This window comes from Manis pentadactyla, chromosome 5 (assembly GCF_030020395.1).
Source record: "Manis pentadactyla isolate mManPen7 chromosome 5, mManPen7.hap1, whole genome shotgun sequence".
NCBI classification, from domain to species: Eukaryota; Metazoa; Chordata; class Mammalia; order Pholidota; family Manidae; genus Manis; species Manis pentadactyla.
In genome coordinates, this window is record NC_080023.1 from 74,069,661 (window position 1) to 74,088,888 (window position 19,228).

A 19,228-nucleotide genomic window follows, 5' to 3' on the forward strand; every position below is an offset into this window, starting at 1 on the left:
AAGAACAAAGTTTAATTCTCACTGAGAAGGAAGAATTCTCAAAGGAGACTGAAGACAGCAAGAGAAATGGGAAGATGACAAGAACCATTCAACAGTCACTCAAATATTTAACGGAGAAACTTTGGTTTGGGGACACAGTGTAAAGCACCTGAATTCCAAATAAAGGCAACTGACTTGTATATTATCAGCAAAAGGGTGGAGGGCAAAACAACAACAGCAAAAGGTTTGTTTACTTAAGGTAGGAGTATGTCATGATCAGGTTTGCTTTTTTAAGAAAATAATTCGATCACTGCTATCAGATGGGAAGGGGGTGAGCCTAGAAGTGAAAAACAGTTTGAAATTGTGTGGCTATGATAAAGTCCTAATGTAAAAGCAGTGGTAGTGGGTAGATAAGAGACACCCATTTCAAGAGATATGCCTAAGGAGGGGCGGAAGATGGCGGCATGAGTAGAGCAGCGGAAATCTCCTCCCCAAACCACATATATCTATGAAAATATAACAAAGACAACCCTTCCTAGAATAAAGACCAGAGGACACAGGACAATATCCAGACCACATCCACACCTGAGAGAACCCAGCGCCTCGTGAAGGGGGTAAGATACAAGCCCCGGCCCGGCGGGAGCCGAGCGCCCCTCCCCCCAGCTCCCAGCGGGAGAAGAATAGGCAGAGCGGGAGGGAGACGGAGCCCAGGACTGCCGAACACCCAGCCCCAGCCATCCGGGCCAGAGTGCAGGGCCCTGGATACTAGGAAAACAGGGCAGCAATAACAGTGAGCGGGCACCGGAGGCCGGGCGCCGGAGGACATAAGAAAAGCGAGCGACCAATTATTTTTTTTTTTTTTTGCAGTTTTGTTTTGGTGAGCGCTTTTTGAAAGTCTTAAAGGGATAGGGACCCCAATACTGGGGAAACAGGGCAGCAAGAACAGTGAGCAGGTACCAGTGGCCTGGCGCCGGAGGACACCAGAAAAGTGAGCGACCATTTTTTTTTTTTTTTTTTTTTTGCTGTTTGTTTTGGCAAGCGCTTTTTCGAAGTCTTAAAGGGATAGGGACCCCAATACTAGGGAAACAGGGCGGCAAGACCGGTGAACAGATGCTTGAGGCTGGCGCTGGAGAATAAAGAAAAACGAGCGGCCACCTTTTTTTTTTTTAATTAAAATTTTTTTTCTTTTTTTTTTTTTTTGTGATCGTTGTTTTGTTTTGGTGGGTGCTTTTTGGAAGTCTTAAAGGGGCAGGGCGGGACACTTCATCCAGAGGTAGGGAATCCGGGGATCTCTGGGCACCCTAACCCCTGGGCTGCAGGGAGCAGGGAGGCCCCTTACAGAGATAAATAGCCTCCAGGACGCTCCCCGTCCAACGCCACTCCACCACTTTGGGGCAGAGGCTCGAACCAGGCCACGCCCACAGCAACAGTGGAGATAAACTCCATAGCAGCCGGGCAGGAAGCAGAAACCCTGTCTGCGGGCAGCTGCCCAGCACAAGCCACTAGAGGTCACTGTTCTCCCAGGAGAGGAGGGCCACAAACCAACAAGAAGGGAAGTTCTTCCAGCCGTCACTCGTCCCAGCTCTGCAAACTATTCCTATCACCATGAAAAGGCAAAGCTACAGGCAGACAAAGATCACAGAGACAACACCTGAGAAGGAGACAGACCTAACCAGTCTTCCTGACAAAGAATTCAAAATAAAAATCATAAACATGCTGACAGAGATGCAGAAAAATACGCAAGAGATATGGGATGAAGTCCACAGGGAGATCACAGATGCCAGAAAGATTACAGAAATGAAACAAACTCTGGAAGGGTTTATAAGCAGAATGGATAGGATGCAAGAGGCCATTGATGGAATTGAAACCAGAGAACAGGAACGCATAGAAGCTGACATAGAGAGAGATAAAAGGATCTACAGGAATGAAACAATGCTAAGAGAACTGTGTGACCAATCCAAAAGGAACAATATCCGTATTATAGGGGTTCCAGAAGAAGAAGAGAGAGGAAAAGAGATGGAAAGTATCTTAGAAGAAATAATTGCAGAAAACTTCCCCAAACTGGGGGAGGAAATAATCGAACAGGCCACGGAAATACACAGAACCCTCAACAGAAAGGATCCAAGGAGGAAAACACCAAGACACATGATAATTAAAATGGCAAAGATCAAGGACAAGGAAAGAGTTTTAAAGGCAGCTAGAGAGAAAAAGGTCACCTATAAAGGAAAACCCATCAGGCTAACAGACTTCTCGACAGAAACCCTACAGGCCAGAAGAGAATGGCATGATATATTTAATACAATGAAACAGAAGGGCCTTGAACCAAGGATACTGTATCCAGCACAACTATCATTCAAATATGATGGTGGGATTAAACAATTACCAGACAAACAAAAGCTGAGAGAATTTGTTTCCCACAAACCACCTCTACAGAACATCTTACAGGGACTGCTCTAGATGGGAGCACTCCTAGAAAGAGCAGAGCACAAAACACTCAACATATGAAGAAAGGAGGAGGAGGAATAAGAAGGGAGAGAAGAAAAGAATCTCCAGACAGTGTATATAACAGCTCAATAAGCGAGCTAAGTTAGGCAGTAAGATACTAAAGAGGCTAACCTTGAACCTTTGGTAACCACGAATTTAAAGCCTGCAATGGCAATAAGTACATATCTTTCAATAGTCACCCTAAATGTTAATGGGCTGAATGCACCAATCAAAAGACATAGAGTAATAGAATGGATAAAAAAGCAAGATACATCTATATGCTGCTTACAAGAAACTCACCTCAAACCCAAAGACATGTACAGACTAAAAGTCAAGCGATGGAAAAACATATTTCAAGCAAACAACAGCGAGAAGAAAGCAGGGGTTGCAGTACTAATATCAGACAAAATAGACTTCAAAACAAAGAAAGTAACAAGAGATAAAGAAGGACATTACATAATGATAAAGGGCTCAGTCCAACAACAGGATATAACCATTCTAAATGCATATGCACCCAACACAGGAGCACCAGCATATGTGAAACAAATACTAACAGAACTAAAGGGGGAAATAGACTGCAATGCATTCATTCTAGGAGACTTCAACACACCACTCACCGCAAAGGATAGATCCACTGGGCAGAAAATAAGTAAGGACATGGAAGCACTGAACAACACAGTAGAGCAGATGGACCAAACAGACATCTATAGAACTCTACATCCAAAAGCAACAGGATATACATTCTTCTCAAGTGCACATGGAACATTCTCCAGAATAGACCACATACTAGGCCACAAAAAGAGCCTCAGAAAATTCCAAAAGATTGAAATCCTACCAACCAACTTTTCAGACCACAAAGGCATGAAACTAGAAATAAACTGTACAAAGAAAGCAAAGAGGCTCACAAACACATGGAGGCTTAACAACACGCTCCTAAATAATCAATGGATCAATGACCAAATCAAAATGGAGATCCAGCAATATATGGAAACAAATGACAACAACAACACAAAGCCCGAACATCTGTGGGACACAGCAAAAGCAGTCTTAAGAGGAAAGTATATAGCGATCCAGGCATATTTAAAGAAGGAAGAACAATCCCAAATGAATGGTCTAATGTCACAATTATCGAAATTGGAAAAAGAAGAACAAATGAGACCTAAGGTCAGCAGAAGGAGGGACATAATAAAGATCAGAGAAGAAATAAATAAAATTGAGAAGAATAAAACAATAGCAAAAATCAATGAAACCAAGAGCTGGTTCTTCGAGAAAATAAACAAAATAGATAAGCCTCTAGCCAGACTTATTAAGAAGAAAACAGAGTCAACACAAATCAACAGTATCAGAAACGAGAAAGGAAAAATCACGACGGACCCCACAAAAATACAAAGAATTATTAGAGAGTACTATGAAAACCTATATGCTAACAAGCTGGGAAACCTAGGAGAAATGGACAACTTCCTAGAAAAATACAACCTTCCAAGACTGACCCAGAAAGAAACAGAAAATCTAAACAGACCAATTACCAGCAATGAAATTGAAGCAGTAATCAAAAAACTACCAAAGAACAAAACCCCCGGGCCAGATGGATTTACCTCGGAATTTTATCAGACATACAGGGAAGACATAATACCCATTCTCCTTAGAGTTTTCCAAAAAATAGAGGAGGAGGGGATACTCCCAAACTCATTCTATGAAGCTAAAATCACCCTAATACGAAAACCAGGCAAAGATCCCACCAAAAAAGAAAACTGCAGACCAATATCCCTGATGAACGTAGATGCAAAAATACTCTACAAAATATTAGCAAACCAAATTCAAAAATACATCAAAAGGATCATACATCATGACCAAGTGGGATTCATCCTAGGGATGCAAGGATGGTACAACATTCGAAAGTCCATCAACATCATCCACCACATCAACAAAAAGAAAGACAAAAACCACATGATAATCTCCATAGATGCCGAAAAAGCATTTGACAAAGTTCAACATCCATTCATGATAAAAAACACTCAGCAAAATGGGAATAGTGGGCAAGTACCTCAACATAATAAAGGCCATCTATGATAAACCCACAGCCAACATTATATTGAACAGCGAGAAGCTGAAAGCATTTCCTCTGAGATCGGGAACTAGACAGGGATGCCCACTCTCTCCACTGTTATTTAACATAGTACTGGAGGTTCTAGCCACGGCAATCAGACAAAACAAAAACATACAAGGAATCCAGATTGGTAAAGAAGAAGTTAAATTGTCACTATTTGCAGATGACATGATATTGTACATAAAAAACCCTAAAGACTCCACCCCAAAACTACTAGAACTTATATCGGAATACAACAAAGTTGCAGGATACAAAATCAACACACAGAAATCTGTGGCTTTCCTATACACTAACAATGAAGCAACAGAAAGAGAAATCAGGAAAACAACTCCATCCACAATTGCATAATAAAAAATAAAATATCTAGGAATAAATCTAACCAAGGAATTGAAAGACTTATACTCTGAAAACTACAAGTCACTCTTAAGAGAAATTAAAGGGGACACTAACAGATGGAAACTCATCCCATGCTCATGGCTAGGAAGAATTAATATTGTCAAAATGGCCATCCTGCCCAAAGCAATATACAGATTTGATGTAATCCCAATGAAACTACCAGCAACATTCTTCAATGAAGTGGATCAATTAATTCAAAAATTCATATGGAAACAGCAAAGACCCCGAATAGCCAAAGCAATCCTGAGAAAGAAGGATAAAGTAGGGGGGATCTCACTCCCCAACTTAAAGCTCTACTATAATGCCATAGTAATCAAGACAATTTGGTACTGGCACAAGAGCAGAGCCACAGACCAATGGAACAGACTAGAGAATCCAGACATTAACCCAGACATATATGGTCAATTAATATTTGATAAAGGAGCCATAGACATACAATGGCGAAATGACAGTCTCTTCAACAGATGGTGCTGGCAAAACTGGACAGCTACATGTAGGAGAATGAAACTGGACCATCGTCTAACCCCATATACAAAAGTAAACTCAAAGTGGATCAAAGACCTGAATGTAAGTCATGAAACCATTAAACTCTTGGAAGAAAACACAGGCAAAAACCTCTTAGACATAAACATGATTGACCTGTTCTTGAATATATCTCCCCAGGCAAGGAAAACAACAGCAAAAATGAATAAGTGGGACTATATTAAGCTGAAAAGCTTCTGTAAAGCAAAAGACACCATCAATAGAACAAAAAGGAACCCTACAGTATGGGAGAATATATTTGAAAATGACACATCCGATAAAGGCTTGACGTCCAGAATATATAAAGAGCTCACATGCCTCAACAAACAAAAAACAAATAACCCAATTAAAAAATGGGCAGAGGAACTGAACAGACAGTTCTCCAAAAAAGAAATACAGATGGCCAACAGACACATGAAAAGATGCTCCACATCGCTAATTATCAGAGAAATGCAAATTAAAACTACAATGAGGTATCACCTCACACCAGTAAGGATGGCTGCCATCCAAAAGACAGAGAACAATAAATGTTGGCGAGGCTGTGGAGAAAGGGGAACCCTCCTACACTGCTGGTGGGAATGTAAGTTAGATCAACCATTGTGGAAAGCAGTATGGAGGTACATCAAAATGCTCAAAACAGACCTACCATTTGACCCAGGAATTGCACTCCTAGGAATTTACCCTAAGAATGCAGCAATCAAGTATGAGAAAGATCAGTGCACCCCTATGTTTATCGCAGCACTATTTACAATAGCCAAGAATTGGAAGCAACCTAAATGTCCATCGATAGATGAATGGATAAAGAAGGTGTGGTACATATATACAATGGAATACTACTCAGCCATAAGAAAAGGGCAAATCCAACCATTTGCAGCAACATGGATGGAGCTGGAGGGTATTATGCTCAGTGAAACAAGCCAAGTGGAGAAAGAGAAATACCAAATGATTTCACTTATCTGTGAAATAAAAGAACAAAGGAAAAACTGAAAGAACAAAACAGCAGCAGAATCACAGAACTCAAGAATGGACTAACAGGTACCAAAGGGAAAGGGACTGGGGAGGATGGGTGGGTAGTGAGGGATAAGGGGGGGGAGAAGTAGGGGGGTATTAAGATTAGCATGCATGGGGGGTAGGAGAAAAGGGAGGGCTGTACAACACAGAGAAGGCAAGTAGTGATTCTACAACATTTTGCTATGCTGACGGACAGTGACTCTAAAGGGGTTATAGGGGGGGACCTGGTATAGGGGAGAGCCTAGTAAACATAATATTCATCATGTAAGTGTAGATCAGTGATACCAAAAAAAAAAAAAAAAAAAAAAAGGCAGTTCCTGTGTGGTAACCTCCAATGAGTTCTACACAGGAGTATAAAGGGCATACAAAAGTATAGGCAAAGGGTCTGTTTGTGTTTATACAGAAGATCAAAGCCTAATTGGGCTACCCCGTAAATGAACTAAGATAGGATATGAAAAAGAACTTCCAACATCAGCACTCTCTTGAAGAGTCATGCCAGAAGATGATCATCAAAAAACCCCAACAAAGATCCACGCACTGCTACAGCTGTAGATGCACTCATCCCACCAGTTCCTGGACTTCCCATGGGAATGAGGAAGGAGATATCTAAGCTGGCCTGTGCATACAGTAAAACAACAAATTTGACTGGATCTAAACTGTTGGAACTCAATCAAGAATTCAGAGAAGTGCAAATTGTAGCGCTCCAAAATCTTACAACTACAGACTATTTACTGTTAGAAGAACATAAGGGATGTGAACATACCCCAGGAATGGGTTGTTTTAATTTGTCTGATTTGTCTCAGACTGTTCAAGTTCAGCTGGACAATATCCACCATATCATAGATAAGTTTTCACAAATGCCTAAGGTGCCTAACTGGTTTTCTTGGTTTCACTGGAGATGGCTGGTAATTACAGGTATGCTTTGGTTATGTAACTATACTCCTATTATGTTAATGTGTGTGCGCAATTTAAGTAGTAGCTTAAAACCTGTACGTGCTGAAGTTACTCTACAAGAAGATATGTCAAAGAAATAATCAATCTTCCCATGTTTTCTGCCGCCTGCTACTTCTATAGTTTTTCTTCTTCCTTCCTAATTACAACCCTTAAATAGAATTCGTGCCTCATATCAAATTTACCGAGTATCATAATTCTTCCAAGTGGTAAAGATACCTCAAGACAAATGCTAGGCATAGAAGCTACAGGGCATAAATATGCAAAGAAATAAAAAGCTAACCATTTGAAACAATAAGGCTTCTCTCTCACTTACCAACTTTACATTTCCCTGTATGGCCCTGGAAGATGACTGGTTAGCCAGAGACGGGTAAGATTCCTCAAGGGAGGAACAACCTAAGACAGGCACAGTCGCAGGCGGGTCATCAGGTGAGAAATTGGGGATCAACAGAGGTGAGGCTTAGAACCTCACCCCCCCGCTCTGAGAGAAATCTTCTGCATACGTGGATGTTTTATTGCCCTTGTCTAGCTTGGATTAACACATAGTCTACAGGCACACACGTGATCATCTACATTTGCTCTTTACAACACTGAACTATGTTTTCTACCTTTATCTTGTATCTACCTACCACTTCAGCATTTTATTAAAAATAATAATAATAAAGAGAGAAATGTGGTATCCACATATAAATCAAGTATAAAGATCAAATGAGTATTCATATTTGAACTGACTGTTTATAGTTCATAATGCATGAGTAAAACCGAAGGTTTCTGTGATGGCTGCCCTTGTACAGTTCACCATGTAAGAACTTATTCACTATGTAATAATTTGTTCTCCATGTAAGAACTTGTTTGTTATGCCTCAGAAGATTGGAGGTTGATGAAGATTAGGCTAGGGGTGGATTAATGATTGTGCATTGAGCATTGACTCCCCTATACAGAGTTTTATTGTTGTTAACAACCATTTGACCAATAAATGTGAGAGATGCCCCCACAAAAAAAAAAAAAAGTATACACTTTCAATGGTAAAATAATAAGTAACCGGGATGTAATGAATATAGTCAAGATATTGTAACAGCTTGGTATGGTGATAGCTGGTACCTAGAATTGTCATGTATATAAATGGTGAATCACTATGTTGTACACCTGAAACTAATGTAATGTAATACTGTGTGTCAACTACCCTTCAATAAAAAATAATTATCTACAAAAAAAAAAAGAGATATACCTAAAACAGAATATGAGCCCCAGTGGGAATAGCAAAGGGGGAGGAGTTAAGGATAAACTAAGGATTCTGGTTTCGCAGGCTGGGAGCTGGCAAACTAGCATTGGAGAGGACAGAACCTAGAAAAAGTTTTTGGAGATGATGTTTTGGGTGTGAGAAATTTAAGGCACCAGCATGGCTTTTCATAGTTAGTGGAAATTTGTCTCACTGCTCTTCTGACAGGCTGAGGCTATAGTTCTGATCTGGAAGTCATCAGCGGTATGCTAACTGAAGTAAGAAAACAGTCACTCAGGCAAATATATATTTACTGAGAATAAATGAGGAGCAGTTGTGATTGTCAGGAGAGTCAGAATGTGGTAGTCAGAATCAGATATAACACTAGATACTGCCAAGTGCAGTGAGACATACATTATTCTGGATACTATTGATGTACTCAGTGAATGAGTCTGTGGGGTTTTTTTGTTTTTGTTTTTGGCAATCATACCACACTGATGTATGATTCTGTGCTAGAAATTAAAATCCATGGATGATTTTCAATTTAGCTATTATTAATTTTGGCCTCCTCTTGGCTACTTGTTTAAATCATTACACAAATCTAAGTACAGGACTTTCCAATTATGTTGATTGTACAAGACAGGATGCTTTTGGTGCAAGAAACAGAATACTACACTCAGAGTAGTTTATACTGTGAGGACATTTATTTTCCTCGTGTAACTAAAATCCAGAGGTATATGTCTTCAGTGTTGGTTCAGCACATCAGCGATGAGGAGCCTAGCCTCTTTCCTCCTTTAGCTGCTAATCTTAGTGTGTCAACATTATGTTTATCAAGAGGAAAGCTGGTGGCAGCAGCTCTAAACTCTATACTTTGACATGAAAATGTTTGAAAGCAAAATGGGAGAGATGGGCATCTTGACCCAAAGTCCTGCTATCTTTCTCTCTCTTTTCAATTAAAAAATTTTTTTAAATTCACATTCAATAAAACGGACAAATCTTAGGGATTCAGTTGAATGAGCATTGACAAATTCACACACCTGAATAACCCACAACCCTATTGAGATACAGAACATTTTATCACCCAGAGGGTGTCCAGGTGGGACCCAAGCCAATCCCCACCACCATGCCCACCACCAATCCAGCTCCACCCAGCAACCACAACTCCCCCCACGTTTAAATAATTCCAATCAAGGATGAAAACTTTCCCAGAGTCCCTCTGCCCCACAACACTTTTCCCTTCCGTCTCCTTGGCCACATGTGTGTCATAGTCAAACTGTAATGTCATCACTGGCTAAAGATGATAGTATTATAGATTTTTTATGACTCATCCACCCCTTGGGGCTGAGGGAGGGGCCCATCTGACCACACAGCATTGCTGCAGGCCCAAATAAAATTGGCTTTTGTTCTTATTTTTTTAAGCAAGGAAGAAGAGGAAAATGGCTGTATACGCTCACACATACACACATACTATTTTGTTGGTCTACATATTAAGCCATCCAATATCTGGCTTATTCTCCCAGCTTTATTTCACACACAAATGTGCTAAGTGTGTGATCATTCATGTCAATGATTAAAGTACTGAAATGACACAAATAAATGCAGAGACCGCCCCTGAGTTAATATACATCCACATTCAAACAAAATGGTCAAAGTTCTTCTTCCAGGTCTAAATACAACCAAACTCATATTTGGACCCTGAATCTCCATTTAGGCAACAAGGGTATCATACGAAACATCATTTGACATCTTATGACCCTATTCCTCACACTTGGGGGTACACGGAGGTGTGGACCCTGAGTCTCCATTTAGTCAACAAGGGTATCATACGAAACATCATTTGACATCTTATGACCCTATTCCTCACACTTGGGGGTACACGGAGGTGTGTCAGTGGATATATTTAATAATTTTAAAAAGTACTAAAAGCCCTTTTCTATCTCAGTAGTTTTCATGAGCTTAACCTTATTCTCAATTCATTTTATGTCTGTCAACTCTTGTGTATTTATTTCCTGTTTTGTGCCTACTTCCTCTTTTTAGATACATCCTTCCAAAAACTGAGCTCAAGATAATGATCACAGTGATTGATTTTCAGTTCCCTCCCATTTTTCCCATTTTTTCAGTTTGTTAATAATTTCATTGTCAGCTTCCCAATTCCTTTTTTAAACCAGATTCCTTTAGGTTTCTATCTAATCTTTCCATGATTTTTGGAATTAAAAAAAACCCCTGCTTTTTAAAAAACATCCTGGTTTACATATCTAACTGTGGCTAGCTAGCATGTTCTTCAATATTATGGAAGCTGAAATGGCATTGGCATGTTCCATTAAAATAATTTCTGTAACTTCCACTTCATCTTTATTGATTATAATTAAGTCCAGAAAACCACATTCCCATGTTACATAATCTACCATCTCAGAGATGAAACTATCATCAATTTAAAAATGCACCAAAAATTCTGCTTCCAGATTAGACATACAGTTTCCAACCATGACAATGATCTGCCTCTAGACCAGATCTGTGACTTGCATTAATCATATTCTTTATCTTCTTCATCTACCTAAGAGTATTCTTTATCCACCTAAGATATCTCTATTTGGCTTCTACAGTATTATCAGTTTATGTGTCTTATACCATGTACTTTCATACTAGGTTGTCCACCATGCTTTAACCTAGTAACTCAATGATCTCCAAGCAAGGCACTCTTCTGCATATTTCAATATGTGTTATTTTACTTGCATAGCATATAACCCCCTATTGGCATATTCCTGTGATTGTCTGTATCTCAGAAAGTGTGTCTTGCCTAGGAGATCCTATTTATCTATTTCATTATATTTTAGGCTTACCTCATTATCTTACCAGCCCTAGTAAAATGTATGAGTGTAAAAGGTATATCAGAGATACAGCTGAAACATGCCAATCACTTTTTAATATTTTAAAAAGAGATATTTTTTGCAAAGTGCTACACAAACCAGAGGAACAAATTTAAGGTAGATTTTTTTTCCTTTTTAAAAAATTAATTTTTTGTAGCAAAACTGATATAAATTTTTTTCCCACTATTTTCTCTTGTGAATCATTGACACATCTTCTCAGCTGCTGTGTTACTTCCACTTTAGGTTACACTTGATATTCTTCCAAATATTTCATTTTATCATTTATATGAGCATTGTTACTCCCTTCCCTCCAATTTCAGTTTGAAGTTCACTTTATCAGGTTGGCAAGATTGCAGATAAATGCATTCTTCTCAGATGTACTCTATCCCTTATAGGGAGTCTGTATTAACAGGATAAGCCTTGGCTGAGAAAACTTAGCTTTGGTCTTATTTTGTTTTGGTAGCCATTACCTTTTATTTCTTCTTGAAAGTCATGGCCTCAACTGAAAGAAGAGATTAAAATAGCCCTGCAATAACGAAAGCAAAAGCCTCTGGTTTTATCATTCATTGTCATATGAATCAACAAAGTATAATGCAGTCTGTAAATTTGGTAAGTCTCAGGAAAACTAAGGGAACCTCCCATATCAGTTCCATCATGGTTTATCTCATGAATATATAGCCTTCTCTTCCTTCTTTTCCTACATCTGGAGGATTTGGTTTGAATGTTTAGCTTGTGTTTTTAGAGACCTACATGCATTTGCCTGATGTGTAAAGGATATGCTCTAAGTTATCAGCCAATGTACAAAAAAATTTAGATAGTATTGTAAAGGACTCTTTTAAAGAAGGTGTAGATAAACTCTTATTTACTGATGATAGTTAAGAAGGATTACATACATGGGACTTAAAATCTGAGGTTGAACCTGAAAGTGTGCCAGACACAAGAGAGACAAAAGATGTAGTCATACTGTCTTCAGGAATTTGCAATCTACTCAGTAAGCTAGTACTCATGAGCACAGCCGTAGGCACGTATCCCTGCTGTAATACCAGGGCTTCCATAAAAAGGTGGTGACAATGGCATTGGACTCATTTTGAGGTGATTTTATAGTGGCAATGAAACATCAGCTCTCAATTATTCTCCAACTTAGAAGAATATGTATCAGTTTAACAAGCGTTTGATATAGAAAATATATTTCATAAAAAGAATTCAACAAACAGGCTATTATTTCTGTGTTTAGATGATTATATCTGAAGCTATGCATATGAAATTTATATGACAAAAATGATTTAAATATATTCCATTCAAAATACAGTGATAATAAAAATTAAATACCAACGTTACTTACTTTTACTATGATAATCCTCACCAGGCTTTCGCACCTTTGATTATCATTTTCTTTATAATCTACTTCAAATAGGGCATTATAATTTTCTAGTATTTTAGCCATTATCTTGTTGCAGAGGTCTTGTTCTTTCATGCCTTCAAGTCCAGGTGGCACACTAGAAATGAGTAAAAAAAAATTGAGAGGAATTACTTTGTAAAAACAGAAATGGCAGCACAGCTGATTCAGGCTTGTATTTTGACATCTCTTGAATGATTCAGGACACATGGTATTTTCAACAAGCTCTACGGTGACATGTATCATGTTACTGGGACAACTGGCAAGTTCCCAAGATCTCAATCAATAGCTTGTGATGAATAAGAAAAGTACATGTTGTTCAGGAAGAAGGTATAGATAAACATGGATGGGATAATGCTTTGTATATATACATTAGAAATTGCTACACATAAGAGAGCATTTATATAAAAGTAAAAGTGATAAAGAACAGTGTTATGACAAAAAGGATGAGTGTTCTCTCATAACAGAAATACTCAGCCATAAAATAAGAGCAACACAATCTAAGGATTTCATAGATAATGCACAAAAAGTACAAAACTTAACTGAAAAGATGAATACTGGAAAAAAGATATTGGCATTGCTGAAGCTGAGTGAGGGATACAGGGAAGATTTTTTTTAATACTATCCTCTCTTCTTTGGGGTATGTTTTAAATTTTCCAGAAAGATGAAAAAAAATCTTCTGAATGCAAAAAATACCATAAAAAGGTACAAAGGCCAGCTATAGACTGGAACAGATTAATGTCTCTTCAGTAATTTGGATAACTGATATAGGATTAGCTGACTATGTGAAGAATTCCTACTAATCAATAAGTAAATGTTAAAAAGAGAGACAAAAGATATGAGTTGAAAAATTCATAGAAGAAAACTCCTGGACAGTCAATAATCTTAGGAAAGACACTTAACCTCATTGAGTAACCAGTGAAATCCATTAAGAAAGCAACATTGAGGTATCGGTAACTATCGGTATTAGTTTCCTTTAGCTGCTATAACAATTATCACAAGCTGAGTGGTTTAAAACAACAGAAACTTATCCTCTCACAGTTCTGGAGACCAGAAGAGTGAAATCAGTATCATAAATTAAGATGTAAACTGGGCCAGAATCCCTACAGAGACTCTCAGGGAGAATCTGTTCTCAGTTTCTGCTGGCTGGCAGCATGCCTTGGCTGTGGCCACATCACCTCATTCTTCAATCAAGGATAGCATCTTCAAATTTCTCACTGCTTCATCTTCACATGGCTTTCTCCTCTGTGTCTGTGTCTAAGCTCCCTCTGCCTCCTTCTTGTAAGGATACATGTGATTGCATTTAGTGCCCACTGAGATAATCCGGGAAAATCCCCTTATCTCAATATATCTATCTTAATATGATTGCAAAGTCTCCCCTTCTTCCCCCAGATAAGGTAACATTTATAGTTTCCAAGGATTATAACCTGATATTTCCAGGGGACATTATTCAGCCTACTACACCACCTTTGGGATGCATACCCTATAGTGACTCCCAGTGAGTCACACTCTTGTACTCCTTGGACGCAGACAGAACCTGTGACTTGCTTCTGATCAATAAAATATGGTAAAGGTGACAGGATGTCACTCCCTTGATTATGTTACATTATATAAGACTCAGTCTTACACTGGAGTGAGGACTCTGCTGCTGGCCTTGAAGAAGTAAGCTGCTATGTTCAGAAAGGGCCTGTCAGAGAACTACATGGCAGGGGATGAATGTGCACCTGAGGTGTTGAACTCACAGCTATTGAGAAACTGGGGTCCTTAATCATGCAGCTGCAAGGAAATGAGTTCTGCCAACAACCTGAATGATCTTGAAAACAGATTCTTCCCTTAAGTCCCACATGAAATTGCAGCCCAGCTACTACCTTGATTTCAGCATTGTGAGACCAAGAGCAGAGGACCACTTAAGTTTTGCGTGGACATCCAACCCATGGAAACTGTGAGAAAGCAAATGTTTGTTGTTTTATGGCACTAGATTAGTGGTGATTTGTTACACAATTTAAAACTAGTAGAATTTGGTACCTAGAAGTAGGGTGCTACTGTAAACAAATATTTAAGATGTGGGAGTGGCTTTGGAAATGGATAGTGGGAGGAGACTGGAAGAATTTATGTAACATGACAGAGAAAGCCTAAAATGCCATGTAGAGATTGTTGGTAGAAATACAGTCTTTAAGGATACAGCTGTTTTGAGGGTTTAGAAGGAAATGAGAAACATATTACTGGAAACTGGAAGAAGGGAGATCCTTGTTCTACTGGCAGAAAGTTTGGCAAAACCATATCCTGCAGTTATGGGAAGCAGCACTTATAAGCAACCAGCCTGGATATACAGTTTGTTTCCAAGCAATGTTTTCAAAGCACCACATGGTTTCACCTTGCCACTTAGAGTAAAATCAGAGAGAGAAAGAGAATGAGAGGGAGACACAGAAAGAGAGAGAGAGAGAAGGATGGAGAGGGAAAAAGGGAGGATGGGCGATGGTAAGAACTGTTGAGTGACTGTTAGATAAAAAGGCAACAGGAGTTGATTTTTTAAATTCTGACTCTATGGATGTCAAAAGACACTAAAATGAAGAGATTTATTATTAGGAAAGTAGGTTCAAAAGAAAAGGTTGAGTGTGAATATATAACCTTTTGCTAAAATGTCAGAAAGATCAAAAGATCAGATTATTCAGTCACACAAAGGTCCCTCTCAGATTACTAAGGGTATGTCTCAAAGATCTTTTCAATTAAACCAGAAGGCTTCTAGGAATTAAAAAGCATTGACCCCAACTATCTTAGTATGAGGCTGAGATAGAGAAGGGTTTTTGGGGTTCTTTTTGGAAAAGATCTATGGATGTGTCTTTTTCCTAACGGAGTGAATCCCAGTGAAATCCACAGAAGATCTGTAAATTTGTTTCAACAGAAACACTGCCAACTTAGAATGAAAGGGAAAGAAAGGGTGCAAAATAAGAGGAGAATATTGAATGGATTAAAGATCGAAACATAAGACATGAAACCATAAAACCCTTAGAAGAACACATAGGCAAAACTCTCTTGAACATAAGCATGGGCAGTTTTTTTCCTAGACAAATCTCCTTGGGCAAGGGAAACAAAAGCAAAAATGAACAAGTGGGACTAACATTAAAAAGCTTCTGCAGAGCAAAGGACACAATCAGCAGAACTAAAAGGCATCCTACAGTATGAGAGAATATACTCATAAATGACTCATCTGATAACCCAAAATATATGAAGAACTCATATGCCTCAACACCAATAAAACAAATAACCTGATGAAAAAATGGGTGGAGGACCTGAACAGACATTTTTTCAAAGAACAAATATAGATGGCCAACAGGCACATGAAAAGATATTCCACATCGTTAGTCATCAGGGAAATGCAAATCAAAACCACAATGAGACATCACCTCACACCAGTTAAATGGCCACTATCCAAAAGACAAGAAATAACAAATGTTGGTGAGGATGTGGAGAAATGGAGACCCTCTTACACTGTTGGTGGAAATGCAAATTGGTGCAGCCATTGTGGAAAGCAGTATGGAGGTTCCTCAATAAACTAAATATAGAAATACCATTAGATTCAGTAATTCCACTTCTGGGAATTTACCCAAAGAAAACAAAATTCCAGATCTGAAAAGATACATGCTCCCCTATGCTGCATTACTTACAGTAGCCAAGATATGGAAGCAACCAAAGTGTCCATCAACAGATGAGTGGATAAAAAAAATGTGATGATACATATACACAATGGAATATTATTCAACCATAAAAAGAAAACCCTGCCATTTGCAACAATATGGATGGACCTAGAGAGTACTATTCTCAGTGAAAAAAGCCTGGTAGAGAAAGACAAATACCATATGATTTCACTTATTTGTGGAATATAAATACAAAGCAAAACAGAATGAACAAAACAGCAGCAGACTCACAGACACTGAGAAGTGACTGGTGGTTACCATGGGGGATGGGTTGGGGATAGGTGGGTAGCGAGGGTAAGGGAGATAAAGAGGCACAAAAATCTCAATAATATAAGTTTGTAATGGGGAGTACAGTTTGTAATGTAGTTTGTAATGTAGTACAGCATGTAGTACAGCATGGAGAATATAGCCAGTGATTCTGTAACATCTTCCTATGCTGACAGATACTAACTGCACTAGAGAGGGTAAGGATTTAAAAATACAGGTAACTAGTTGCTGAACCATGTGTTATACATTGGAAACCAATATAAGATTGCATATCAATGATACTTCAATTAAAAAAAATAAATAAAGGAAAATATTGGATCCCCAAAATTCTATTGGAAACACACTGATAAACTAATCAGCTGCAAACACATGCTGCCTTTCATTAAAAATGAATGACTCAGAGGGTAGTACCAAGAACCAAGAGGGTTTAGAGTCATGGAGAAGTAGTCCCAGGCCCTGAAACCAACTCAAGAGAATCCCAACATTTGGTAGGCTGGATATCAAAACCAACTTTGATTAATGGTTTCTTTCCACCTTGAATTTTCTTCCTGTTTGAACCAGTGTATCTAGTGCTGTTATCCTCTGTTCCATCATTATATGTTAGTTGTGTTTGAGTAATAACTTATCTCTTTAGTTTCATCCTCTCAGGACTAGCACTTCTCAACCAGAGTCATAGTCAGTTTTGAGATATGTCTACTGCAATTTATCTTTTTCAACAAAATATAAACTTTCGGACAATTTTATTTATTTATAAATTAAATTAGATTTGAAGTGTACTATATAATAAATCTACTCTCATCATTTGCATTACAATGTTTCTTTGGCCAGATGAAAAAGTTTCATTTAAATAAGACCTATGCTTTCCTTAAGACCTTTTTTTCAATGCCACAGCAGACTATTAGAAATAGCTGTGGCAATTATAACTTTCTGTGGCAATTATTTCCATTCATAGAAGCCTACAAATTTTAAATTGACTTATTTTTAAATAACCAACAAGGTAAAAATAAGTGGAAAAAAAGGTAAGGAGAAGATTCTGGAAAGATGGTGTAGTAAGCACAAGGAATCTGTTTCCTCAACAAGACAACAATTGCACTAGCAGAATATGCCTGATAAAACTGTTGTGGAACTCTGGAGTCTATTAAAGGCTGCTAACTTCCAGGGGAAGGCTTGGACACTCAACTGTGGTTCATTTTGGTCAATTTCAGCTCTTAGCACAGTAGCAACCACATAGCAACCATACTGCAAAGCAGCTGTGTCTTGATACTGGCTAGTTTACATACAGCTTGCAGGAGCCAGGATAAGCAAAAAGGATGCTACCCTTCAATATAAGGGATTTGTGCTCTGAATGCTGATTGCTGCTTATGAGGTATGAAGAAGTATGAAGCCACTGTTGTTGCACATCCTCTCTTGTTGTAAGCTCCTTCCTCTTGAGTAAAGTGACCTCTAGAAGATTTAAAGGTCTGGCACCCATGCCCCTCCCATGTTTGATTTTTTGCTTTTTGCCCTTTCAGGAGTCAGGCATTAAAAACAACTTCAGACATGGTGATAATTAGAAAGTGACTGTGTATACCCAAGGAAGGCTCAAAAAAAAAAAAAAATAACTAAGAAGACCTTAAGTTTACCCTTCAGGCTGATCTTGCACAAAGTATCTACAACAGTCAAAAAAGAAAAACAACCAAAACAAAAACAAAAACAAAAACCCTGGAGGAGGTGGAGAATCTGATTTCCAAAGTTATCATGTTAGATTCAAATATCCACTAACATCTAAATATCACAAGGCATGCAAAGACACAGGAAAGCTTGGTTCACTCAAGAAAAAAAAAATTAATCAATAGAAACTGTCTCTGAAAAAGACATGATGGTAGATATACTAGATAAAGATTATGAAAAACTGAGGCGGCGGAGCCAACATGGCGGCGTGAGTAGGACAGTGGGAATCTCCTCCCAAAAACATATATACTTTTGAAAATACAACAAACACAACTAGCCCTAAAAGAGAGACCAGAAGACGCAGGACAGTGGCCAGACTGCAGCTACACCAGCGAGAACCCAGCGACTGGTGAAAGGGGTAAGATACAAGCCCCGGCCCTGCGGGACCCGAGCGCCCCTCCCCCCAGCTCCCGGCGGGAGAACAATAGGCAGAGCGGGAGGGAGACGGAGCCCAGGACTGCCGAACACCCAGCCCCAGCCATCCGGGCCAGAGCGCAGACACAGTATATGCCCAGGGGGCCCTGGATACTGGGAGAACAGGGGGTAAGACCTCAGAGCGGGTGCTGAAGCTGATGCCCCTGTGACAAAGAAAAGCGGGGGCTTTTTGAAAGTCTTAAAGGGACA

At 38.9% G+C, this 19,228-nt stretch overlaps 1 protein-coding gene across 11 annotated transcripts in view; it reads right to left on the bottom strand.

The window, feature by feature from the left end:
- The window catches only part of FAM13A (family with sequence similarity 13 member A), a 354,285-nt gene that overhangs the window by 188,444 nt on the left and 146,613 nt on the right, over positions 1-19,228 (bottom strand). For 10 of the 11 annotated variants that reach the window (XM_036922105.2, XM_057502438.1, XM_036922104.2 and 7 more), the window contains one exon: positions 12,879-13,032. The exons of the other annotated variant lie outside the window; for it this stretch is intronic. In XM_036922105.2, coding sequence (XP_036778000.2) covers positions 12,879-13,032 — 154 coding nt within the window. The remainder of the gene's footprint in view (positions 1-12,878; positions 13,033-19,228) is intronic. 11 annotated transcript variants of the gene reach the window in all.